The following is a 26,865-nucleotide window of genomic DNA, read 5'->3' as shown; positions in this document are numbered from 1 at the left end:
CTGCTTTGGTCTTAACTATCTTGAGCAGTTTAGTATCATCTACAAACTTTGCCACCTCACTGTTTACCCCTTTCTCCAGATCATTTATGAATAAGTTGAACAGGATTGGTCCTAGGACTGACCCTTGGGGAACACCACTAGTTTCCCCTCTCCATTCTGAAAATTTACCATTTATTCCTTCCCTTTGTTCCCTGTCTTTTAACCAGTTCTCAGTCCATGAAAGGATCTTCCCTCCTATCCCAATACAACTTAATTTATGTAAGAGCCTTTGGTGAGGGACCTTTGGTGAGCAGCACTGAGGTAGTGTAAAAATGGAACAGCCTGCAGCCACCTTCTTCTTTAACCCAGTGATATAGCCTCTGGATTCCACAGCTCCCACATGCAACTGTACATCTTCATCTGAGCAGCCTTCCATTGAGCGAAAGAGCGATAACTGCTTGCTGGGATCCCGAGTCTCTGCAAACCTCACACCCTTGTATTAGTGACTAGGGTGGCTGCAACTGCATGTTGATCTCCATGGGTCACGCTTTGTCCATCCTTATACGACAGACATTCATTTTTCCCCACTCCCAGACGGCGTGCATTCATTCTTGTCAACCCGCACCTTGTTAGGAACACCGAAACTGCTCTACCAGAACAGATCAAAAAATCAATTAGCCCCAAATCCTGTCACCGACACTGGCCAATGCCAAATGCTTCAGAAGAAGGCGTAAATCCCCGGTAATTACCTCACCGAGGATTTTGTTTGTGGTTGGTGTGCCTTAGTATGCAACTCCCGAGGAGCTAAGAAACAACATACATTGCCGCTTTCCACTCACCCGTGCTCTCGTTCATCTCCTCCCCGAGTCTCATTCCATCCCATTCTGTTCCAAAGAAGAGGCTGGTCACAAGCCGTGAATGTGAGGAGGCATCACGCGCCAAGCCAATGATTCATCCAAATGCTGAGGTTTTTATTCAGGCAAAAATCCCCCCCCCCCCCGTGTAATAGGAAACCATTGTGCCTGAGCCCAAATCTGTCCTAGGGCTCCGCTCCCTCCCCTGTCCCATCAGTGGTTTCTCCTTGAGCTGGCATAAGCCATAAAAAACCATCATGGCAGTTAAACTGCCACTCCACAAACACTCTGTGCTCCCCTCCCTTCCGGTGTGCACGAAGGGCCCACGTACAGAATGCAATGCAGGCCAAGGCCGATTTGCAGACAGTGTGCTGTTCTGGTCACCCCATATCCCCCTAATCATTTTTGTTGCCCTTCTCTGTACCTTTTCCAATTCTCCATTGGAAATGTACAGAGAACGGAAAAAAAAAAAAAAGAGTAGGGGTCTGGAACAGCTTCCATATGAGGAGAGATTAAAAAGACGGAGACCGTTCAGCTTGGAAAAGAGAAAACTGAGGGAGGATATGATAGAGGTCTATAAATCATGATTGGTGTGGAGACCGTGAATAAGGAAGTGTTATTTATCCCATCACATAATAGGCAGCAGGTTTAAAACAAACAAAAGGAAGTTCTTCTTCACACAACGCACAGTCAACCTGTGGAGCTAATTGTCAGGGGATGCTGCGAAGGCCAGAACTATAACTGGCTTCAAAAAAGAATTAGATCGTTTCATAGAGGATAAATACATCAATAGCCGTTAGCCAAAATGGTCAGGGATGAAAGCCCGTGCTCGGGGTGTCCCTAGCCTCTGTTTCCCAGAAGCTGGGACTGGATGATAGGGAATGGATCACTTGATTCTGTTCTGTTCATTCGCTTTGAAGCGCCTGGCATTGACCACTGTCAGAAGACAGGATACTGGGCTAGATGGACCATTGGTCTGAACCAGTATGGCCATTCTTATGTTTATGAGGGATGCGGAGGCACCAAAGCAGGACTGGCCTGGAGCAATGGGCCTGATCTTACATGCATCTGAGTATCCTTATCTCCCATGGGAATCAAGGCGATCCTGCACCTGGCAGGATCAGGACCTGTAAAAAGCCTTCAATCAGGCCAGAGATCACCGTGAAGTGGCAAATTACAGCAGGCATAACCCTGCAAGTTAAGAGCAGGCTGACCTCCACAATAAGCACCCTGGGCTCTAAGGTAGTTAGCAAGAATAGTTTAAACTCTCATCCAAGGCCTCATCCTCTTGCATCTTGACTGCTGCAACCTCCTCCTTCTGGCCTCGATAAATCCCATCATGCCACACTCATATCCATTCAAAATGCTGCAGCAAAGATCATTTTCCTGGTTCCTTGCTTCAACCATGTCAACAACAAAAAATGCATCACGTTATCACTGGGGCAGGAGGTGGTAAGGTCCTCCTTCACAAGTTACGCCCTGCCCCACTTCATTGTGCAGTTTAGTCTCCCAAGTTGCAGGAACACGTCTTTTGAACTTTGCCAACCCAGAATGTTCTAGATCTAACAGGTACAGTCACCAGAGTTGTAAAAGGCAACTCAGGAGGCTCTTGCTGGGGAGGGGAGGCACTGAATGACTTAATTATATTTTAAAAGCTGAGTTCCAGCTTCCATTCTCATCTTCCTGTTTCAGTTGTTCAGGACTTCCTCATACAAATTCCATGTTTTGTCTCAGCCCAAGGGAGTGATTTTTTTTTTAACTTTGAGTCAAAGAGGTGCTTTTGAATTTTGCAACTGGGAAAAACAAACCAAAAAAAAGCTACCTTTTCCATATGTTCCCATTGGAATGGCTGCAGCTAGAAACTTGACTTGTTTTGCACTCCACGACGACTTAAGATTTATCAAAATCAGTCCAGCAGATTTTTAAAGCTAACAGTGAGACTCTTGTAAATCAACAACATAAGTTGGCTTTTATTACTTATGTTATTTAATCTATGCCACAAAATATACAAGATACAGAAAAGTGACTAAGTTAAATCCAGAAGAAAACATTTTTTTGAATGTTTGATGTCTGAACCTCAATGTTGAATCAACAGTAGATTTGTTTATTTTTCCTTCTTGCATTTAACATATCAAGTATGTAAGCACTTGACAAATACACAATGAAAGACACTAAATAAATACAGGCTATTATTATTACTTATCTCTTGGATTTTCTCAAGACACTCTCAATGGTACAAACATATATACATCACTGGTTGCTCTAGTATCTTAGGTCATGAAAAAGAACAGATAACTGGTATGGACTCATCACCTGACTGTGGAATTGGAAGCCAGGAAATCCTAAATTCTAATCCTTGTTCTGACACTGTCATAAATATAAAGGGAAGGGTAAACCCCTTTAAAATCCCTCCTGGCCAGAGAAAAAAATCCTCTCACCTGTAAAAGTTTAAGAAGCTAAAGGTAACCTTGCTGGCACCTGACCAAAATGACCAATGAGGAGACAAGATACTTTCAAAAGCTCGGAGGAGGGAGAGAAACAAAGGGTCTCCGTCTGTCTATATGCTGGTTTCTGCCGGGGATAGACCAGGAATGGAGTCTTAGAACATTTAGTAAGTAATCTAGCTAGGTATGTGTTAGATTATGATTTCTTTAAATGGCTGAGAAAAGAACTGTGCTGAATAGAATAACTTTCTGTCTGTGTATCTTTTTGGTAACTTAAGGTTTTGCCTAGAGGGGTTCTCTACGTTTTGAATCTAATAACCCTGTAAGGTATCTACCATCCTGATTTTACAGGGGGGATTTCTTTATTTCTATTTACTTTTATTTCTATTAAAAGTCTTCTTGTAAGAAAAATGAATGCTTTTTCATTGTTCTCAGATCCAAGGGTTTGGGTCTGTGGTCACCTATGCAAATTGGTGAGGCTTTTTATCCAGCATTTCCCAGGAAAGGGGGGTGCAAGTGTTGGGAGGATTGTTCATTGTTCTTAAGATCCAAGGGTCTGGGTCTGTAGTCACCTAGGCAAATTGGTGAGGCTTTTTACCAAACCTTGTCCAGGAAGTGGGGTGCAAGGTTTTGGGAAGTATTTTGGGGGGAAAGACGTTTCCAAACAGCTCTTCCCCAGTAACCAGTATTTGTTTGGTGGTGGTGGTAGCGGCCAATCCAAGGACAAAGGGTGGAATATTTTGTACCTTGGGGAAGTTTTGACCTAAGCTGGTAAAGATAAGCTTAGGAGGTTTTTTATGCAGGTCCCCACATCTGTACCCTAGCTTTCAGAGTGGGGGAGGAACCTTGACAGACACTGACTCCATCTGTGACTTATCCAAGCCACTTCATTATTCTGTGGCTTAGTTTTGCTATCAGTAAGGCAGGAGTAATATTTCTCTCTCTCGTAGGATTAATTCATTGATTTGTAACATACCTTGACAGTGAAAACTGCTACATAAGCAATAAGAATTACCCTTTTCAGGAGCCTGGGTGGTGTGACGAACTGTATTGCCACCTTGAGGTACTGGGGATGGTCAATTTTTTTCCATCACAACTGGTTTTTAATGGAAAACTGGGCTTTTGACTAAAGATTTTTGTTTTTCATGAGAAGTGTCCGCTTTTCCATGGGAAATTCCAGCTTTTCATCAAAAAGCGGAACACCTAAAAATTAAAAGGTTTTTGGTTCAATACCAAAAGTTTCAATTCCAAAAAGCCGCCCAAGGGAGTTGTAGTTCCCAGGTTTTCTGACCCCATCTTCCCAATGAGCTAGCTATGCACCATGGCTGCTCAGCAAGAAGGGGGACTGTTCTGCATCATGGAAAATGTAGTCCAGACAAAGCCCAGCAGCCCATAAAGGAGAATGGGAGCACAAGGCACGCAAACTACAACTCCCATGAGGCATCACAGTGGCATTTCCTAATCAATTTTCTTTCTTTCTTTTTTTTTTTTTTGGTTTTGAGTCAAAAGTTTGGTTGAATTTTTTCCAGTTTAGATTTTTCACTAAAAATCAACAAAAATATTTATTTTCAATTTCAACATAATTTTCTATGAAAAAATTCTGACTAGCTCTAACTGGAAATGGAGAGAAAGAAGAAAGCTTGCACATGAAAGGAGGGGGAATATTAGTTGCATTCTCCATAAAATCTCTGCCAGCTGGCTGGAAAGACCCAAGAATAGAACAAAGCCTGCTTGGTCCTTGTTATCTTTCCCAAAACCCAAACAACCAATAAAGCCTTTTAATTTAATTAGCATGCTTTTAATTACAGGAGGAGAAAGAGTATCAACAAAACAGTGAAGTGAGAGGGTCCTTGCTTACAAACTTCATCCATCCACCCCACTTCATTCTTTGATTCAATCTCCCACCGACACCAGCTACTTCTAATGACAAATCTGCTGAGCTCTGCATCCAGAATGTTTCTGTTCCTAAAGGCACAGTAAACATTCACTGTCATCACAGTTAGTAAAGATCCACACACCCAAGTCCCTGAAACACAGTTCAGAAATTCCCACAAATTCATGCTGCAATATGACCCTTTTAAAGTTGCCACGGTCAATGAGATCTTGAGTCATCCATATAAGTGCCAGGCACAGGCTGGAACAGCTGTAATAATTAATGCATCCAAATTTCAGAAATGAGTCATATATTGGAGAAGTGAAGACGTGAACTTCAGTAGGGGTCTCAGCCAGTGGTCCCTTTTTTGCCCTCTCTCCCCGCCTTTTACCTCCCATGTATTTTTCCATCTTGCACACTAGGGATGAGATATTCAAAACAACCTAGGGGATTTGGATGCCTGATGCAGTCTGTGATGAAGTGACTCACCAGCCAGTGTGCTATCTTGTACCTGGGTGAGGCATTATTCTTTTGGGTTATTTTCTCTCTGTAACCCCATCAACCAACCATTCAGATTTTGTGGTGGTTTCCTTTGTCTTGTGACTTGGCCCTCCAGCCAGGTCACATTTTGTCTCACATCTTTTTTGGTTAATCCGACTTCAACTCAACAGTAGTCCCAAAACAGGTCATCAGCCTTGGTCTAGGCCCAACAAAGTCCTTCTGGCCCTTGTGTTTGGGATCTTTACACTAGTTTCTTCAGTGAGGTTGTAGGGAAACCCATTCCCTCACTCTATCCTGTGTTCGAGCCCAGAGACCTGCAACAAGCAGTTAAGGTCTGTCTCATTGGATCTTTTGATTCTTCCCTGGGCTAATTCCTACTCTGACCTGCCTTCTCAGGTGCCTCGCATTGCTGGCAGGGTCCCATTATGCCAAAGGAAAGAGAACTATTCTAACAGAGATAAAGACTGGCACCAGCCCTTCTGTCCCACAGTTTCCACAAGGGTCCATCAGTCATCTATACTGCTACTCCAGATCCACAGGAAATCTAAGGCACCTTGGCTCTCTGTTGTGCTCCACTCTGGGAGCTTAGAATGAGAGGCCTATCCATCGCCCAGGACTGGGGCCTTCAGAATTGAGTTTCTCTCTTTTAATGCTCCTCCTCCAAGTCTGGCGTGCTTCACAGGAACAGTGGGGTGCAGCATTCTGAGTCCAGATCTGCTCTTTAACCCTTCCTGTGTAGTGAGGGGTTTGTATACCTCCAAGTCATCCTTTGATTTGACTGTAAACCAGGGTCACCTCCCCACCTTCACTTATCTCCTTTGGGCTTCCCTAGGTTGAAATTAAAAGGTGTTCAATAGTAACAGGATCACCTGGGTATCTTGGCCAACACTTCCTCTTCTCTACGAAACAGGATCTAGTATCCACAGCGGTGTATGGACAATTTGATAACACAAACAGCTGCCGCCTTTGCTATACATTCACCTCAGTGCCAGCATCTCACTCAATGCTTTGTAAAGCACTTGGAGATGCAATAATATGAGAGCCCCGAAGTCGTTACACTTTAGCTAATAATTATTTTTTGTAGGATATACAGAGAGGTCCAAAGGATAAATTGAGAGTTTTCACTAATGTCCGTTAGCTTCTCTAACAGCAGAGTTTAACCTTTCTAGAGGTCTCCCACGTACGATAATTTCCTCCTGAGTTTTTTATATCCACATTCTTAACAAATCAATCTAAAGTGCAATCTATATATCGCCCATTTCCAAGATGAAACATGACAGCTTCTAAAAATATTTCAAGGCCAATTAGACCTTCAGAGAAGAACTCAATGCAGCAGCAACACACAGTATGGTACTTGCCATAAGGAACTCGTCAGATAACAGAATGAGTCAAGGCGGCCTACGCATTCTCAAATGTACTCAATTGATGAGAATGTATTAGGGTTATGTATATCATTCAAGTAGGAAAGAAGTAGTTCATCATGATGATATGTTTTTGACTTCTGCAGAGAAAACCATGGCAATTCAGAGTGAAGGCTACCCCCTTAATGTCTTCGGACTGCCAAACTAGGGAGATCTATGGAAGACAGGCTGATCTGATCTTCCATAGGTTCTGTGTAACAGCAGCATAGATCTTTGATATTTTGTATTTTAGAGCAAAGAAATTTGTTTGAGACAATTAATATGTCAACACCAGTTGCAGAGCCACGGAAAGGCCAATTTTGGACCCAATACAGTGGCGTTGCTTTTAAAGTGTCACAGGCTCTTTGCTCAGTGCAAGAGCATTTGGGCTGGGTGACCCAGAAGTCATTTCTAGCTTTAGCATCAGCAGTGTAGTTGAGGATAAATGTGGGTAAATGGAGTTTACCCACTTCTCATTTTGGGGAATATGAAGTTTAATCTTTTACCACTACACCACTGATCAGTATATGTGATATTTAAACACAGTGGGGCAGATCCCCAGTGAGTGTAACTGATGTCACAGGAACTGCACTGATTTGTGTAAATTGACGATCTGACTCAGAATATCCATATATTCTCTTGGAAGCTTTAAAAGCAATTGGTCCCAAAATGGCTACCAAAATTTTAGAGCACCTCGGGGACAGTACAGAAGCCTTTGCTCAGCCCCTCAGATCAAAGAAATGGGATGCACACTGCACCAACCTGTCATGTGACATCATTAACAAGCAAGTAGCAGGAATCTGAGATAGAAGATCCCTATTAGAGCATTCTGATGCTCCAACCGGCCAGTGTAGGATTGCTCCCTCCAGTGCATTCTTTAGTGATTAGTCCTTCAGACATGATCTACCGAACCAATTCCCTTTATTGGTGGTGTTTATTTTCTTTATTTATAAGGCATTTACTAGGTGGCAGCTAAGTGCTGCTCAATAAAAAAAAAAAAAAGAACACAAACCCCTTTTTAAAAAAGTTACTACAAAAGTCCCCAATCAGCTAAATGTAATCCATAACCTTGGAATTAAAAAAAAAAAAATCTGGCCCAAACACAAAAGCCGATAGTTATCAGGCAAACCTCCTTACCCACAAAGAGGACAGTTCCTAAACATCAAGAGGAATGAGGAAAGTAGACACAAAAACACAGGGAAGGGGACCAAAACATGGCTTCAAAAATATAGGCCACCTAAACAAGCCAAACGTTTACTCTCGTACTACATATTTCTTAGACACCTAGCATCATGATTTCTAAGCAATGAGATAGCAAACTAGCAGAATATAAATTGCATCATCGCCACTGGCTACAGCTATGATTCAAAATCCTCTAACTCTACAGGAGCAAGTGAAGCAATAGGGAAACAGTGATGCCTTGTGGATAAAACACTGGGCTGGCATTAAGAAGACCTGGCTATTCGTGGCTCTGTCACTAGCCTGCTGGGTAACCTTGGGCAAGTCACTTCCCTGCTCTGTGCCTCAGTTTCCCCATCTGTAAAGTGATACTGACCTCCTTTGTAAATCACTTTGAAATCTATGGATGAAAAGCACTACATGTTATTCTAATAGGTTGAGTGCCACTAATTTTTCCACAGATCCTCTTCCAGTTTTTTGTTGCATCGTTTTACCTAATTTTGCTGTTTCACCAACCTCATGCTAGGACGTTTTCCCCTTGCTGGTCGCACCAATCTTTGTAACAGCCTGCCTTCCCCAGGGTTGTGAGTGCCAGTGCATAATCTCAGTAAGAGCAGCTGATCACAGAAGGCAAAAATAACTGCAACAACATCAGTGACCAGTACAGCATCAAGAAGCTATTTTATAGTTATCTCTTCATTCCAAAGGATACCCAAGTGCTTTAAAAGCATTATAAATTCATAGATTTTAGGGCCAGAATGAACTATTCTGATGATCCAGCCCATCCTCCTGCATAACACAGGCCATAGAATTTCATCTTGCAGTTCCTGACCATCACTTGCAGTTGAACAAGAGCTACATTTTACAGAGACATCAAATCTTGATTTAAAGACTCCGAGTGATGCCGAATCCATCATGCCTCTCAGCAAGCTGTTCTAATGCTTGGTCACCCTCATTTTTAAAGTTTGATTTGGTCTAGCTTCAACTTCCAATAACTAGATCTTGTTCTGCTTTTGTCTGCTAGATTAATGAGCCGTGTACTATCCGTTATCTTCTCCCCTCGTAGGTATTTGTAAACCTTGATCAAGTCACCTCTTGAATTTCTCAGTAAGCTAAATAAAGAGAGGCTTTTTGTATCTTTCCAGTCCTCAGTTCTTGAGGCTCTCCTCTGAACCCTTTCCAGTTTTACACCATGTTTCATAAAGCATTGGCACCATTATTCCAGCAGAGGAATAAAGAAATCACTTCAGACAGCACTGAAATGCAGACACTAGTGATGGAGAACACAACATCACACAACAGCAGTTCAGAACAAGAAGTGAAGAGTACTATAAATACTTGAAAGTTCAGGCAGAATTCAGTGGTTACATACAAAATGAAATCGGACAAGGATATTTATGATAAATCCTGATCTCTTTTGAGAAGTGTCACAGATTCTGAAATGACCGTAAGCAGCCAGAAACTGAGGTCTATATTCAATCTGCAAGACTAACCTTAGCACCATGCTGGGTCATGGTATCGGAACTCGTTCGGAGGAATTTCACCCCCTTCTGCAGCACTTGGCTTTTTCCTGGAAGTACGTCCTCTGAAGCAGCAAGAGTCCCATTGCCACCACAAAGCATCTCAAAGGTTAGCAGGGAATCCATTCTTTCTTATTGCTATTCAGCTTGCTAAGTGCATGATTCCTCACCCCCACATATATCACAAATGCTTTGTCTACACTACAAATGCTTTCCTGCTATAGCTATACTGGTACAGCTATACTGGCAAAGACCCTGAGTGTAGACATAACATTAGCTGTGCCGACAGAAGCACTCTTCTGTTGGCATACTTGAATCTACACCAGAGAAATAACCAGCCTAGTTATGTTGGCCAGGGCCTGTGGCTTTTTCACACCCCTGACTGGCACCGCTATGCCAATAAAACTTTGTAGTGTAGAAGCGGTGCCAATAAAACTTTGTAGTGTAGAACTGGCCAAAGGGAAATTGCTGAAATTTCTATTCTATAGCAGGGATTCCCTTAACTTTGAGACACCAGGAGCCGCAAGGACTGCATGAGAGGGTTGCTTGTGATGGTTGGGGAGCAGGGCTTGACAGCCCAGGGTGTCACTTTCAGTTTATATCTTATGTTCCTAATGCTCAGGCTTCAGAGTTACAACAAGCCACTGGCAGAGGTCAGGAAGGGATGTCCCTCCCCCTGCAATGTATTCTGGGAGGTTGTTGTATCTTCTTCCTCTGAAGCATTAGGGATGGCCACAGGTGGTGACAGGACACTGGACGGGGTCGCACTGAGCATTCTCTCTCTCTCAAGTGCTTGGCTGGCTGGTTCTTGCTCATATGCCCAGGGTCTAACTGATCGCCATATGTGGGGTTAGGAAGGAATTTTCCTCCAGATCAGATTGGCAGTGACATTGAACGGGGGGTTCACCTTCCTCTGCGGCGAGTGGGTCAATTGCCAGGATTATCTGGGTCTATCTCTCTCAGTCATTGTCCTTCCACTGCAGGGTCCTCATACACTGGTGCTCCTCAGACTCACTTATACCCCTTGGACTCTGCTGTGGCACATAAATGACTGATCTCCTGTGGGTCTTATTTCCTTTGTTGTTGGATTTTGTGCGTGGATGCTGGTGGCCTGGGATACACAGAAGGTCAGACTAGATAATCAATTGGTCTCTTCTGGCCCTGATCTTTATGACACACTAATTTGCATAACTCTATAATCAGGATAAACTCATTGATCCTCTGTGTTATTAATGAAATTGACTCTTTTTTTATTTTTTCGGTGACAGGTTCAGCATCTTTTTTTACAAGTTTTACAGATGGGGAAGCTGAGACTCAGAGATATTAAAGCCTTGCTTGACGTCACACAGCAGGTCTGTAGAAGAGGCAGAATTGAATTCTAGAAGTCTTGACTCCTAGTTATAGTGACTTGATCCTATTCCTTACCTACCTCAGTTCTTATGATGTGTCAGTCACTGCAGGCACAGGGGAGAGAAACCAGTAATTCTGACTCCCAGGCCTTCTCTCTAATCATTAGAGAGCACTTCCCTCTGTCATTCGCTATCTTACAGCTGAATCTTCCAAGGTGCTGCAACCTCACCTCCTATTACCTTCGAGGAGTGTTGAAGGCCCTGAGCACCTCTCAAAAGGCACTCAGCACCCTAACCTACTGGGCCCTTAGGAAGCAGTATCCTAAACAGACACATGAGGAATTACCAGGAACAGCATTCCCATTTGATACAGAAGGAAGAATAAAGGAAATAGTAGCTGTTTTGCAAGCTAATATGACAGGCTCTGAACTTTGCAGCATTGCAACACTTCAAAGAAGCCGTGTAGCTTGTTCCACCTTTCTGCCTTCCAATTCCTTATTGTAACAGATGACATAATTAAAAATAGAAAAGGATGCCATCTCAGTAAGGATGGGAATATCTCTCTGCCTATTTAATGCAACATATGGGGGAATATTTTTACATCTTATAAAGAAAAGTGTATTGTACGTGTGCTGGAGCTCATGAGGCCAATCAGCAAAAATGCATTAATATCTGCTCCCTGACAAGAGGGCTTGCTGAACGCGGTATACATGCTTACAAGTCATCAGCAGGACTGCATACAATTGACTAGGAAGCCTTTCATTATACGCACCATTGGAGTTAATTCGGAAGATGTTGGCTGAAGTTTCCTGAAACAATTCCTGGAGTTCGTTGGGATCGATCTGCGTGGCTGCAACAAGACAAGGAGGAGAGCGCATGTTAATACATCTGGCCAGCGTATCGCCGTGCCTTGCTTAGCAAGAGACTAACATCAGAGCAGAGTCTCTGAACCAGCATGCACCAAAGAGAGGGACATTTATCATAGCTTTCTCCCTATACTTTGTTGTGGTGGTTGTACATATTTAACAAACACACAGTTACCTCTGAAAGTTAATGGGCTGAAAGTGAAACACTGGTTCTAACAATTATAGGCCCAAATACAACCTCATTGAGGTAAAGGGGAATCCCTCCACTGACATCAACAGGCTATGGAGCGGAGACAGAGCATTTACAGGGGCAGGTTTTTATAGGCTGCCTTTCTTTATGTGCCCAGAATTTGCAGGCACAATCAACTGTAGTGCAGTTTTCACCCACAATTATTTTGGAGGCAAGTGATTCTATTTAGGCACCTAGGCTGATAGTTTCCGAGCTGCCTAAGGCATCTGGATGCACACATTCCCATACAAATGAATAGGAATAGGACATCCAACTCCAATGGTGGCTCTGAAAATCTCACCTCCGATTCCCTGATTGTAGCCACATGTTGCACATGCAACACTGTGATTATCTAAATATTTGTATAAGACCCTTTTAGAATCATTGCCCCATTGTGCTAGGTGCTGTACAAATACACAGTAAAACTAGCCTCCCACCCTGATGCATTTATTATTTAATCTGAGACACGACACAACCATGTGCACCCACCAGACTAGTTGAGGCTAGGCTGAAAACTCAGATCCTCAATCATCAAAGCAGTCTTTAAACATAACTCACCCACAACGTTCCTGTCAAGAAGTCAGGCAGGTGTGAGAAAGTAAGAATCCAGCTTGACCCTGAACAAGGGAGCATTTGAAGGCGCGGCAATTAGCAAGGACTTCTTTTAGAGAGAGAGTGAGCATATTCGATAAAGGCAACCAATGAGAAATGAACACAATGCCTTCCTTACAATGTCTCTTTGCAGAATCGGATTACAGTTTAACAGGCCTCTTTGTGTATACATACATGGGCTCACACCCACACCCCTAAGAGATAGGGTGGATGAAGGCCAAATATGGTGCTGAACCTCTAATTTCATGCTCCCCCCTAAAAAAACACTGACCTCCCCGGGCAAACCTTTCCCCATCTCCTGGCCCCAACAGACTCTCCATCCCAGTCTCTCCAGGTGGGATTTTCATCTTCCTTCTGCTCCCGATTCCTTGTGCCTGCCCGCATATGCAGCAACCAGATAGCCAGCTGGCAGCAATCAGCTGTGCTGTAGTCCCTGGTGACCTCCACCTCGCTTACTGGTCTGCCTGAATCCCTTCTGTTAGCACCCAGTTATGAAAGAACATGCCTATATCTGTCCCTGAGCAGAAGGTGGCACCAGCTGGTATGAACCAGAGTTTTCCCATTTCCCACCTTTAAATTTATATGAAAATCCCTATCCCATCAATGTCCTCACAGCCTCAATAGCAAAAAAGGAGGGGTAGGAGCAAGTTTGAACAGGCATCCCCATGATTTACTTTAGCTGGCATTTCACTAAGAGGTACATGGTTAATTTTTTAATTCCTTCCTCATAATTCAATTCCTTTAACTTGTCCCTTATATTTTCATTCTAACTTGCAAAAGCCAGGAATTACGGAACAGAAGTAATCAGGTCATGCTTAACTCTCTCCACAGAAATTTAATTCATTCACAGCCTGATCCAGTTCCCATTAAGTCAATGGCAAAATTTTTAATAGTGCATTATTAGCCCTTTAGTTCTTTGCTGAGGGCGTCAGAACTGTGGGTGACATTACAACATGGTCCCTGATTCAGGAAGGTCCCTGCATAGGTCTACTCGTGTACTTATAGTTAGGTACATGATTAAGTTCATTACTGAATCGGGACCCAAGCAAACTGAGATGTACTCAGACAGGCGTGTCTGGTGAAAGACAGCTTAGTCCCCAAAGTGAAAACGCTGACAACCCACAACTAGAACAGTACTCACTGAAACACAGTTAGTATTCCATTAAATTCCCCAAACAGCATGGACCAGAGTGGTTCATGGGCTTCTGTAGAGGGACCATCCTGCAGGAGTAAAATCAACCAGCAGGAGTTTACAAGGATCCATTTAAATGCTGAATCACCCCGAAAGCGGGATTTAGGATGATTCCATCAGATGTGGGAGCAACATATGCCTGCATATTGGAGATCATGAAATGTGAGAGGGAAGAAACACTTTTGTAGATACCTTACTGATCGACGCAATGTTCTGAAAGTTAAGACCAGAGGAAGAGCATAAGGATTGCTCAGCGGTTAGGACGCTGACTTGGGAGACCTGGGTTTGATTCCCTGCTCTGCTACATACTCCCTGTGTGACCTTTGGCAAGTCACTTTTCCACCTGTAAAATGAAGATAATAGCACTGCCCTGACTCACAGGGGTGAGTTATGAGGATAAATATATTAAAGATTGTAAGATGCTCAAACACTATGATAATGGGGCCAGAAACATAATTAGATTAGTTATAATAGGACTAACAAGACACACATGCTGAACCCTCAGATATGCAATGGAGAAAGGGAACCACCTCTAAACAAAACATCTTCAACATCAGCTAGAAAGCTGCCACAAATTTAATAAGGAGTACAATGTATTGTGAAGTGCTGATCTGTTAAACAGGCTGGAACCTGCTTGATATTTCTTGACCCCATCTGCAGCCCCACATCTCCTACTGTAACACAACGGCAATTTCATTGTTTATTTTTGAGGTTGTGCTATTTTAGCTTGAAACCTCAGATGCAGTTTAGAGTTTACACATGTGGAGAAGCGATTCTCACCCTGTGACTGTTCAGGAGGGCTGCAACAGCGAGAGTAACAAGTACAAGTTCCCTATTGAAAAAAGCAATTTCAAAAGAACACATCCACATTGCCAAGTGAAGTGGAGATGCCACAGCTCAGATACTTACTGACACCATAAAAAGAAAGGGAGGGGGAGAACATGAAAGACAGTTGTGGCTAATAAAAATTATATGCTTCAGACTTCATAAAGCACAGTGTTAAAATATTACGATTCACCGAGATGAACTATGGGGTTGCCAATATGCAGTAAATATTTTGCATGCCCTGATGCTAATACAGTTCAGTGCCACGAATGAGGAAAGGTGAATTGTAATTATAGCTGAGATATTAAAGGCAGCATGGAGTTTTCGGTACAAGTGTTGCAGAAACACATGTGCAAATCAATTCTCCTCCACTTTAGTCTCCAATTATTTTTTTTTTTCCTTTTCCATTCACTTGTTGGCATCATCCCCTTGGAAGGCATCAAGAAAAATAAACAACTTCCATTGCTACCACTTTTTGCATCTCACATTTGGAGAACAGCATTTCAATTATTTCTATTTTCTCAACTTTCTAAAGTAGCAGCAGCCAACATGGGTGCTTGTGATTTTTGTTCCACAGTTTCGAACAAGCCTCAGAACGTTTCCCCACCAAACTGCACATGCCATCACATGTGTGTGTATGAACCAGGTGTTTCAGCACCCAGCTAACCAATATGAGTGAGCAAAATGTGTCTGCGTGCAATTTTATGGAAACATAGTCCCCTGAAAATGTGATCCGAAGCATTTGAAAAGCCCTGAAAATAGTGAGTGCTTAATAGTTCACTTTGCTGCAGATGGTGGAATGTAAATCCTAGTTTCAATTGATCACACCAAAATGGTAGGAGGGGTTCTTTTAAAAGTATTTGTAATTGTTTATTTGTATTACAACAACATGTATGGGACCCAAATGAGATCAGTGCCCCATTGTGCTAACACTCTTCATACACGCAGTGAGAGACAGGCCGTGCCCCAGAAAGCTTACAATCGAAATAGACAAGACAGAGACTGGAAAGAGATACAGGTGAAGGGACTAGTGTGAGGTCAAACAACAGGGCAGTGGCAGGGCTGAGAACAGAAACGAAGTAACATGAGTTCCATTCCAGAGTCCCTGCCATTTGATCTCACTGCCTTATTTTCCCCATCTTAATAAGGAGATGAAATACATTTACATTTAAGAACTGGATGATGTTCCATGTGAGGTTTTCAAGAGAAACCAAGAGCCTTTAACTATATTAAAAAAACAAACAAACACTACAGCACGGCAGGTTTTATATATGGAATGAACAAGGCACTTTTCAGGTAGATCAAATGTCAGGCCCTATGCAGATCTCATCATCCAAATACATTAACTAACTAATCCTATATGAGGGAGAAAAATATTATGCTCCTGTAGACAAGGACTGGTGGAGTGATTTGCCACAGAGGGAGTCAGAGTCAGAGCTTGGAAGGAGCAATAACTCAGGAGTTCACAGCTCTCATTCTCATGTTTACCAACATTTGGTCTGTTTCACCCCGTGTATTTCACCCGTGGTAGAAGTGATTCCTAGATCTACAGCTTGCCATGCACACTGGGATCCTTCAGGCTGACAGGCACTGTGTAAATCAGTCATTAGCTCCAGCTGTTATTGACATCAACTGTGGGAGGGAAAACAGAAGTCTGGGGGTCTTGGAAACCTCTTTCGGTTCATCTTGAAAACAAGTCAGATCTGGAGCCAAAGCAGGCTTATGTCTTGTCTTTTCTGATCTGTATTGTAAAGAACATCAAACTGGATCCAGTACAGGTCAAAGACCACAAAAATTGGTGCAGGCATCTACAAGAACTTCCCTATTACTAATTAAAATTGCCAGGGTAGCCAATGCTAATCATTCAGGCCTATTAATTATTTCACACTAATTTACAGTTGCTAGTGGCTTTTCTGCAGCCTGGTGTAATCAGCTGCCTTCATGAACTTATTTTTGTACCAAACCTGAAAGATCTAGAAGGTTGGAGAGAAAGAGACTGATAATTATAGTAACTGGTATGAAGAAAGGGAGAGGGACAATTGTTAAATCTCTCTACCCAGGATACTTATGTGGCCCTCATTGCTATAGTAGCTGAGCCACTCACAATGTTTTTATCCTCACAATACCTCTCTGAAGCATGGCTATTATCCCCATTTTACAGACGGGACCCACAGAGACATGTCCATGTTTGTGCATGTGGGTGACTAAAGTTTAGGCATCTAAAACCATATTGATGTTTTGAAGTTCTCCGTGTCGGTATGAGATCAGCATGTATGTGAAAGGCAGCTGGCTCAAAATGAACGTGGGCAAGATGAATGATGCCAGAAAGAGGGGAAAAAACATCTGCAAGATTTAGCTACCATCGTTGCAGCATCCTGTGTTGAAGGGGGATGCCTGCGGTTATCTTAGTTCATAGCCACAGGATCTATATGAACTGCCTGAACACTCAAATAGGAGTGTATAATAGAACTGCCCTCAAAGGGAGCCTCTACCGCATCCTGCGGCACAGGCAGAGGCCTCTGCTCTCTCAGCACCGGGGGAGCTTCGAAAAGCATCAATGCCGCCAGAAGTTTGGGTCCCCTACTGCTCCCGGAAGTTGGTGATGGATCCTTTAAGGGGCTAAGGGCCCCAGCTCGGGAGGCACGTCCGCATGGCTCCAGAGTGGCAGGGTGGCCCAAACTGGGTCCTTTGCACGATGCCCCACGGCCTTTCTTGTTGAGTGCTGGGGAGCAGTGCTTCTTCGTTTTCTTTCTGGGCGCCGGCGATGGGGAGCGGTGCTGGGCGGAGACCAGTGCCGGGGGTGCGCTGCGCATCAAGGCCGAGGTACTAGGCAAGTCCTGGCAGGACGTCTCAGAAGCCAGACGAAAGGCAGCCTCCATGAGGAGAGCATGCAAACAAATATCCTGCTCTTTCTGAGTCCTGAGTTGAAATTCTTTTATAAATACGACACTTGTCCTTCACACGTGATTCCCCCAGGCACTTGAGGGAACTGCTGTGGGGGTCACTGACAGGCCTGTTACAGTCCATGCAGGGTTTAAACCCTGGAGACTGGGGCATGCCCCGCCTGGGGCTAGGTCCCCACTGGGACTCTGACTTCTAACTCCTAACTACACTTAACAACTACTTAACACTAACTACTATAAACAAACCATTTACAAGGCCATAAGGCTCGAAGTCAGAAGAGCTGAAACCGCTAGCCCTTGCTATGCAAGGAAGGGCACTCCAACTAACCACCACGGGTGGCAAGAAGGAACTGAGAGGGCCTAGTGCTGGCAGGGTCTGATATACTGATGCATGAGCACATCAATGAAGGGGGCACCACAGTTGGCCCTATGGATACCAACCGCTAAGGCAAAACTCTCTACTGACCACACACGTGGGCGCTCACACACCTAGAATGGAATCGCCATGGGCAAGCACTCGAAGAAGAACGGGGAGATATTCAAAACAAAAAGAGCTCTCAGCCATATTTGTGCTTTACACTAACACAACAGACATTCTAGACTTCAGAGTGATGTTTGGGGTTATTGTGTGTGCTAGTTGTGTTGCTACGTGCGTGGCTGATTGATTTGTGTGTGTGATTTATGTTGTGCTGGGAGAGTTGTGGGGAGTTGTGCAGCTGGCAAAAGAGGGGTGTGTGCTGCCGTGAGGGGCTGTGTGTATTTGGGGTTATTGCTGATTGTGTTGTGGTGTAGGTGGTTGTGTTGATTTGTGTCGAGGCGGGTTGTCTTGGGAGATCTGTGTGTGTGGCAGGTGGACACAAAGGTACGGCACTGGGACCAAGTCATCTACAATCTGTGTGGTCTCCCTCATACAACCAATGAAACCGCTGCATACAAATTAGTTGCAGAGTAAAAGTACTGATTGGTTGAGTTTCTTCTGCTCCCACAATGGTCTAGGACTCTTGGCATGGCATAGTTACACGCCTTACTGTCGCTGCACACCACATGGGCATAATCCATAAAGCCAAAATGGCTGAGAACTAAAAAACTGGATGGTAACAGACTGCAAACTCCAGTGATGATTCAGCCTGGTGATACTCCGAACAAAAAAGAGCCCTCCATCATAGATGGTGCGTTACTCTTGCATTCGGGAAGGCTGGGTGCAAGCACTAGAAGCTCCCTAGCATGGGGGGGCTACAGTGCACAGGCCATGGCCCCACCTCCTGCTCCACCCCGAGGCTCCACCACCGCTCGGTCTCTTCCCTGCTCTGCCCTGAGACCCCACCCCCCTCTCCACCTCTTCCCCCCAAAGCTCCCCTGCTAGCGGCTTGCTGCTCTCTGCCCCCTTCCTCGAGGACCAGCGCCCACTGCTTGCACCTCTCTGCCCCCTCCCCCAGAGAACCACGGGCAGGGAGAGCCTCGGAGGGGGAAGAGGCAGAGGGGGCAGGAGAGGTGGAATGAGGGGCCTCAGGGGAAAGGGGCAGAAGGGGACAGGGCCATGGGGGAAGAGACTGAGCAGGAGTGCAGGCGGGGCCATGCTCCGGACGCCGGTGGCTCCCCCAATTCTCGGGAGATTCTAGCGGTGGTGCTCCAAAGGTGGCAGGCCAGTGCGCCTCCAAAGGCAGGTGCACCGCATCCTGCATTTCTTGCCCCGTTTGGGGAGGCTTTGCCTCCCTAAGCCTCTTATACCCACCATCCATGCCCACAACCATGCTTGTATCTTCTTCCATTGCTTTCCACTGACACCACAGACATAATAGGCTTCACAGTAACTCACAATGACATTCCCGGCACCTTACTGTATAGATAACATGCCCTTGTGGTATATACAACCCAGGAAGGGAGCAACATTTCCTATGACTGTAGCGTGTCAGGCAGTGGATTTTAGGATGTCATCCACTTGTACTGAACTCAAATCACAGCTTAGAGATGGAGAAGACTTTTTAGGGTATCAAGACCATGCTATGGTCAAAGTAAAGTATGTCCTTGGGTGCTTTGTCCAGTTCAATTTCAAAATGACTCAGTGTTCCCCCCATCAAAATATCTTGCCTTGAAATTCAGCACATGTAAACAAATCAGAACTGAGCTTTAGGAACACAGTTCTGCATACCAAGAAGAAATGGCTTATGAATAAAAAAAGGAAACATTAATATAAATACATTTTCAGATTATAATCAAGCTTCAATCAGACCTGCCTTGTGTTATTTTTAATTAACTTGTTTTTATTCTCTTTTGTTTCTTTCTTTAGCATATGTGCTAATAAGCTGCTGTACAAGAAGAGTACAGCAACCTGTACTAGGTGTATGACTAACTCTATAATCATGCCATTTCTGCATTTCTCCTGCTTGTCCTTAACTTTTAGAAGGGTATGGATACTGCCAGGGACGTAGTGCAAGTTATGCCATCCCCATATCATCTTATCAGTGGGGACTAATGGTTGGAGCAGAAGGCTAGGAATGAAGACACCTACGTTCTCTTCCCAGCTCTGCCAATGACACATTCCACTAATCACTTTACCTCTTGGCGCTTTAATGTACCACACAATAAAATGGATAATTTTATGTGTGTTCTAGGGAACCTTTATCATTGCATCTAATCTAATATTATTCAGGAGATGGACCATGCTCTGAGTTCTCTTCATATTTATATATGGGTAGAGTAGTTAGACTATACTGCTCATTTCAAGGAGCATCTTGTCCGCAACTAGGCTCTTAGAGGAATATTACCAAAAAGGAGTCTTGCTCTGATCTCTGAAGGAAAGAAGATATAGATACATAGATTCCAAGGCCAGAAAGAAACATTGTGATTATCTAGTCTGACCTCCTATACAACACAAGCCATGAAACTTCCCCAAAATAATTCCTAGTGCATATTATTTAGGAAAAAACATCCAATCAAGATTTAAAAATTCTCCATAATGAAGAATCCACCACATTGTTCCAATGGTTAATTACTCACATTGTTAAAAATGTGTCTTATTTCCAGTCTCAATTTCTCTAGCTTCAACTTTCAGCCATTGGATTGTTTTATACCTTTCTCTGCTAGACTGAGGAGCCCATTATTAAATATTTCTTCCCCATGTAGCTACTTCCAGACTGTAATCAAGTCACTCCTTACTATTCTCTTTGTTAAGCTAAATAGATTGAGATCCTTGAGTTTATCACTATAAGGCATGCTTTCTAATCCTTTAATAATTCCCATGTCTTTTCTTGGACCCCCCCCCAATTTATCAACATCCTTCTTGAATTGTGGACACCTGAACTGGACACAGCATTGCAGCAATGGTTGCACCAGTGCCAAATACAGAGGTAAAATAACCTCTCTGCTCCTACTGGAGATTCCCCTCTTCATGCATCGCACTAGCCTTTTTGGCCACAGCACAGCAGTGGGAGCTCATGTGCAGCTGATTATCTACCCATGACCCCCCAAAGTTGTTCAGAGTCACTGCTTCTCCGGATAGAGTCCTCCATCCTGTAAGTATGGCTGGCACTCTTTGTTCCTAGACATATACATTAGTCATACTAAAACACACATTTTATTGTCCTCTTTATTATTTACCACACACACACACACTCAGCCCCCCAGTTTTCATGTCATCTTCAGACTTTATCACTGATAATTTTAGGTTTTCTTCCATGTCATTTATAAAAGTGTTAAATAGCATGGGGCCAAGAACCAATCACCCACACTCACACAATGACAATTCCCCTCTCAATTAGCCAGTTCTTGATTCATTTAATGTATGCCATGTTAATGTTATATCATTCTACTTTTTAATCAACATACTGCGTGGTACCAAGTCAAACACCTTACAAAAATCTAAGTGTATTATGTCAGCACTATTATCTTTATTTACCGAACTTGTATTTTCATCAAAAAGAGATATTGAGTTAGTTTGACAGGATCTACTCTCCATAAATCCAGGCTGACTGGCATTAACTGATTGTGACCGAATGCACCCCTGCAGTCACACCCTACATGCAACTGTAATAATCTTTGTACAAAATATTCCTTATGAAATATTATTTGAAAACTAATAACTCCCTGATCAATAATATCATGAGGACACGTATGTAGCAACTTTACATGTAAAGTTACAAACACAAGCGGAAATTTTGACTGTTTCTCAAAGACAAAGGACAAGCTGACGCCTCTAGCCAGATGTCTTCAAAGTTGATGAGCAATCACCTGTCAAATAGCCATTCTTTGGCAAAGAAAATGGGTAGAAACAGACTGATCAACATTTGAGTGAACACCAGCATGGGACCTCTTTCACCATGAGACTCCATGACTCCAACCTCACAGCGGGAATAAACTTTTTCTAGGGGTAACCCTCAGGAAAAGACAGTTACCTTTTTCCATAGCTGGTGTTCTTCGAGATGTGTTGCTCATGTCCATTCAACGTAGGTGTGTGCGCTTGCCACATGCACCAGTGCTGGAAGTTTTTCCCTCAGCAGTATCCATAGGGGACCGGCTGGAGTGGCACACACATGCCGTGGCATATAGGTGCCACTGGTTCCCCCTCACCCTCAGTTCCTTCTTGCCGGAAACTCTGACAGTGGCAAAGGAGGGCGGGTTGTGGAATGGACATGAGCAACGCATCTCGAAGAACACCAGTTACAGAAAAAGGTAACAGGTTTCAGAGTGGTAGCCGTGTTAGTCTGTATCAGCAAAAAGAATGAGAAGTACTTGTGGCACCTTAGAGATTAACAGATTTATCTGAACATAAGCTTTTGTGGGCTAAAGCCCACTTCATCAGATGCATGCAGTGGAAAATACAGTAGGAAGATATATATATATATATATATATATATACAGAGAACATCAAAAAATGGGGTTGCCATACCAACTCTAATGAGAGTAATTGATTACGGTGGGCTATTATCATCAGGCGGGAAAAAAAACACTTTTGTAGTGATAATCAGGATAGCCCATTTCAAAAAGTTGACAAGAAGGTGTGAGTAACAGTAGGGGGAAAATTAGCATGGGGAAATTGTTTTTAGTTTGTGTAATGTCTCATCCACTCCCAGTCTTTATTCAAGCCTAATTTAATGGTGTTCAGTTTGCAAATTAATTCCAGTTCTGCAGTTTCTCGTTGGAGTCTATTTTTGAAGGTTTTTTTGTTCAATAATTGCAACTTTTAGGTCTGTAATTGAGTGTCCAGGGAGGTTAGCGTGTTCTCCGACTGGTGTTTGTAAAAAAGGTAACTGTCTTTTCTTCTTCAAGTGCTTGCTCATGTCCACTGAACTTAGGTGACTCCCAGGAGGACCCCTAGAGGTGCGTAGGAGTTCACGGACATGTAGATTGCAACACAGCTCTGCCGAACCCAGCATCGTCCCTGGCCTGCTGCGTGATGGCACAGTGGCCCGTGAACATGTGCACTGAGGACCACGTCGCCGCTTTACAGAGGTCTTGAATCGGAACATGTGCCAGGAAGGCCGCCGAGGATGCCTGCGCTCTAGTCGAGTGGTCTCTAACCATCAACGGTGGAGGGACTCCCCCTAACTCGTAGCAGGTGCAAATGCAAAAGATGATCCAGTTAGAAATCCTCTGCATGGATACTGGGAGACGCTTCATCCTATCAGCTGTAGAGATGAAAAACTGAGTCAAAGGAGCAGGGTGGTTACCCGCTCCTGTCCTGAAAGGGCTTAGAACAGCCCCGGAGAGGGCTGTGGCTGGGGCAAGAAGCCTGGGCTGATTGGGGAAGGTAGGCTCAGATATGGCCATGCCTCAATCAGGCCCAGCTGGCCCCTATAAGAGGTTGTGAGCCAGAACCTCAGGCAGCCTCCCTCTGCCTGTAGAGGGAGAAGGGCCTGGCTGCAGGGCAGGACACCTAGATTGGAGCAGGGCTGGGGAAGGGCCAGAGTGGCTGGGAGCTCTGGCCTGGAAAGCCCCAGGCTGCCGGCCTGACTACAGGCCGAACAGGTGCAGGGCTGCAGAGGGGCAGCCCATAGGTAGGCAGAGGCAGCAGTTCCGAGCCCCCTTGCCTGTGATGAGTGGCTTATACTGCAGTCTGCCGCAGAGAGTGGGGCTAGATGGGGACTGGCAGTAGCCCAGACTGAGGCGAGGTGGGGTTAGAGGGTGGGGAGACCCAGAACCTGAGAGTGGGGGGGTACTGCCAGGGGGGCAGCACCCCAGAGAAAAGGGCACCGGGTCCTGGGAGCGACACGTGGGCCTGCAGTAAGGCAGATCACCGGCCTGCAGAGGGCGCTCCGGTGGCTGGACAAGCTAATTTCCGACAACTACCAGCAGGAGGCGCCGCAAGGGTGAGTCCGCATGCTTACAGTCAACTTACGGAAAGGCTTTGTCTGATCTGGATAGAAAGCCAGAGCCCTTCTTACGTCCAAAGCATGAAGACACCTCTCTTCACCAGTTTAATGGGGCTTGGGGCAGAAGACGGGAAGAAAGATGTCCTGGCTCATGTGGAAAGCGGGCACCACCCTGGGAAGGAAAGCTAGGTGGGGCCGGAGCTGGACCCTGTCCTTATAGAAGACCATGTATGGCGGTTCTGAGGTCAGGGCTTGCAGCTCGGAGACTTGCCTCGCCGGCATCACCACCACCAGGAAAGCTACGTTCCACGATAGGTGAGACAGGGAGCATGAGGCCAAAGGCTCAAAGGGCGGGTCTATGAGCCTGGACAGAACCAAGTTAAGATCCCACTGAGGGGCCAGAGAGTGGACTTGAGGGAAGAGCCTCTTGACAAGTCAAAGGAACCTGACTGTCATGTCATAGGAGAACACCATCTGCCCTGGATGGACGGATGAAAGGCAGAAATGGCCACCGGATGCACCCTGATACAGGAGTGCATCAGGCCCTGGTTCCTTAAATGAAGCAGGTAGTCCAAGATCGACTGCACCGAAGAATGCGAAGGGGAGATGCCTCTTTTGGCCGCCCAGGGGTAAAACCTTGTCCACTTTGCCAGGTAAGTCTACTCGAGCGCTTTCTACTCTCAAGGAGAACCTTCTGGACCCCTTCTGAGCAGGCCTGTTCCTCAGGGTTCAGCCACGCAACATCCACACCGTGAGGTGGAGGGAAGCCAGGTTGGGGTGCAAGAGTCGTCCGTGATCCTGTGACAGCTGGTCCGGTCGGTTCGGTAGGGGCCAGAAGGGATCACCGACAGGCTCAATAGCGTCCCAAACCAGTGCTGGCAGGGCCATACTGAGGCAATCAGGACAACCTGAGCCTTGTCCCTCTTGATTTTCACTAGGACCTTGCTGATGAGCAGAATCGGAGGGAACACATACTTCAGTCTTTCTTCAGGAGAAAGGCGTTGGAGAGGGAGCCCTTGCCCAGACTCCGTCTGGAGCAAAACCTGTGAGACCTCCTTTTCTGCCTGGTGGCAAACAAATACACTTGGAGTTCCCCACCTTTGGAAGATCATGCCGGCTACCTCCTGGTGGAGCATCCACTTGTGGTGATAGAAGAAGTCCCTCCTTAGGTGATCCACTAGCATGTCTTGGCACCCGGGACGTAACATGCTTCCAGCTGGATTCCATGGTCGATGCAGAAGTCCCAGTGATGGAGTGCCTCTTGGCAAAGGGGTGAGGATCGCGCTCCACCTTGTCTGTTGATATAGAACATTGAGGCTGTGTTGTCCGTGAGGACTCTGACCACTCTGCCTGACAGGTGAGGTAGGAAGACTGTGCTTGCTCTGCGCACCACCCTAAGCTCTTTGATATTTATGTGTAGTGTCAACTCCTCTGGGGACCACATACCCCAGGTCTGGCGGGTGCCAAGGTGCGCCCCACAGCTGAGGTCCAAGGCGTCTGAAACCAACTTGACTGAGCGAGGACTGCTGTTGAAAGGGACTCCTTCCAGGAATTTCCTGGTTGGTCCACCATCGCAGCAAGGTAAGTATCGACACAGGGCTGGTAATGACCTTTTCCAGGTGGTCCCTGGACTGGGAGTAGTCCGTCACCAGACATTGCTGCAGGGGTCACATCTGGAGCCTATCGTGGCGCACCACATATGTGAATGCTGCCATGTGACCTAGTAGGCGCAGGCAATCCCTAGCTGTGGTCAGGGGAAACATGGAGACGTCCGCGATGAAGTCCATCAGTGCCCTGAATCTCTCCAGTGACAGGAACACCCTGGCGCAGGTCAAGTCAAGCACCGCTCTATCCTCTGTCCTGGAACTAACATGGATTTGTTATCGTTCACCAACAGGCCGAGGCAACACAACATGGCAGCAGCATCGCAACGTCCCTTTGGATCTTGGACCTGGAGTTGCCCTTGACGAGCCAATCGTTGAGGTATGGGTAGATCTGGATACCCTGACATCTGAGGTAAGCTGCCACCACCGACATGCACTTGGTAAATATCCGCGGTGCTGTCGCTAGGCCAAACTTAAGGACCGCGAACTGATAGTGGTCAGGACCTACCATAAACTGGAGGAAGCATCTGTGTCGCTCAAAGATGGCAATGTGGAAGTACACATCTTTCAGATCGAGGGCAGCATACCAGTCTCCCAGATCCAGGGAGGGGATGATGGAAGCCAGGGAGACCATGTGGAACTTCCATTTTGCTATGTAGCCATTCAAGCCCCGCAGGTCTAGTATGGGCCTCAGACCACCCTTGGCTTTGGGAATTAAAAAGTATTGGAAATAGAACCCCTTGTTCCTGTACTCCACAGGAACTACCTCCACCACACCCAGCTGTAGTAGACCCTCTACTTCCTGTACAAGAAGATTCTGGTGAGGGGGTCCCTGAAGAGGGATGGGGAGGTGGGGTAGAAAGTAATTGAAGGGTGTAACTCTGCGCCACTGTACTGAGGACCCATCAGTCTGATGTTATACATGCCCACGCAGGGAGGAAGGAAGAAAGGCGGTTGGCAAAGAGAGGGAAGGAAGGATCCGGAGAACGGTCCAGTAGGTTGCCCTCGGGGACACCCTCAAAACGGGTGCTTGCCCATCTCTTTACTGCGGGTCAAGCCCATCTGGGATGTAGATAGGGGTTGGTGGCCAGGGCGCCTCTTGTAGCCCCTGGACCTTCTGCGGTGAGGGTGGCACCCCTGGCTCTGAGGTTGCTGTGGCTTAAACTGCTTGCAGGGCCGGGGACGTACAGGCCCAATGTTTTTAGGGTCATACGGGAACCTTCCAGG

The 26,865-nt window shown here is 45.3% G+C and overlaps 1 protein-coding gene across 3 annotated transcripts in view; it reads right to left on the bottom strand.

The window, feature by feature from the left end:
* LOC311516100 (t-SNARE domain-containing protein 1-like) overlaps positions 1 to 26,865 on the bottom strand; it is a 698,551-nt gene that overhangs the window by 404,870 nt on the left and 266,816 nt on the right. For all 3 annotated transcript variants that reach the window (XM_084619794.1, XM_084619795.1, XM_084619793.1), the window contains one exon: positions 11,872 to 11,949. In XM_084619794.1, coding sequence (XP_084475920.1) covers positions 11,872 to 11,949 — 78 coding nt within the window. The remainder of the gene's footprint in view (positions 1 to 11,871; positions 11,950 to 26,865) is intronic.

Source organism: Lepidochelys olivacea (genome assembly GCF_965140295.1).
Source record: "Lepidochelys olivacea isolate rLepOli2 genome assembly, chromosome: 2".
Taxonomy (NCBI): domain Eukaryota; kingdom Metazoa; phylum Chordata; order Testudines; family Cheloniidae; genus Lepidochelys; species Lepidochelys olivacea.
The sequence above is the reverse complement of the archived record's forward strand: the minus strand, read 5'-3'. Positions and strand labels throughout refer to the sequence as shown.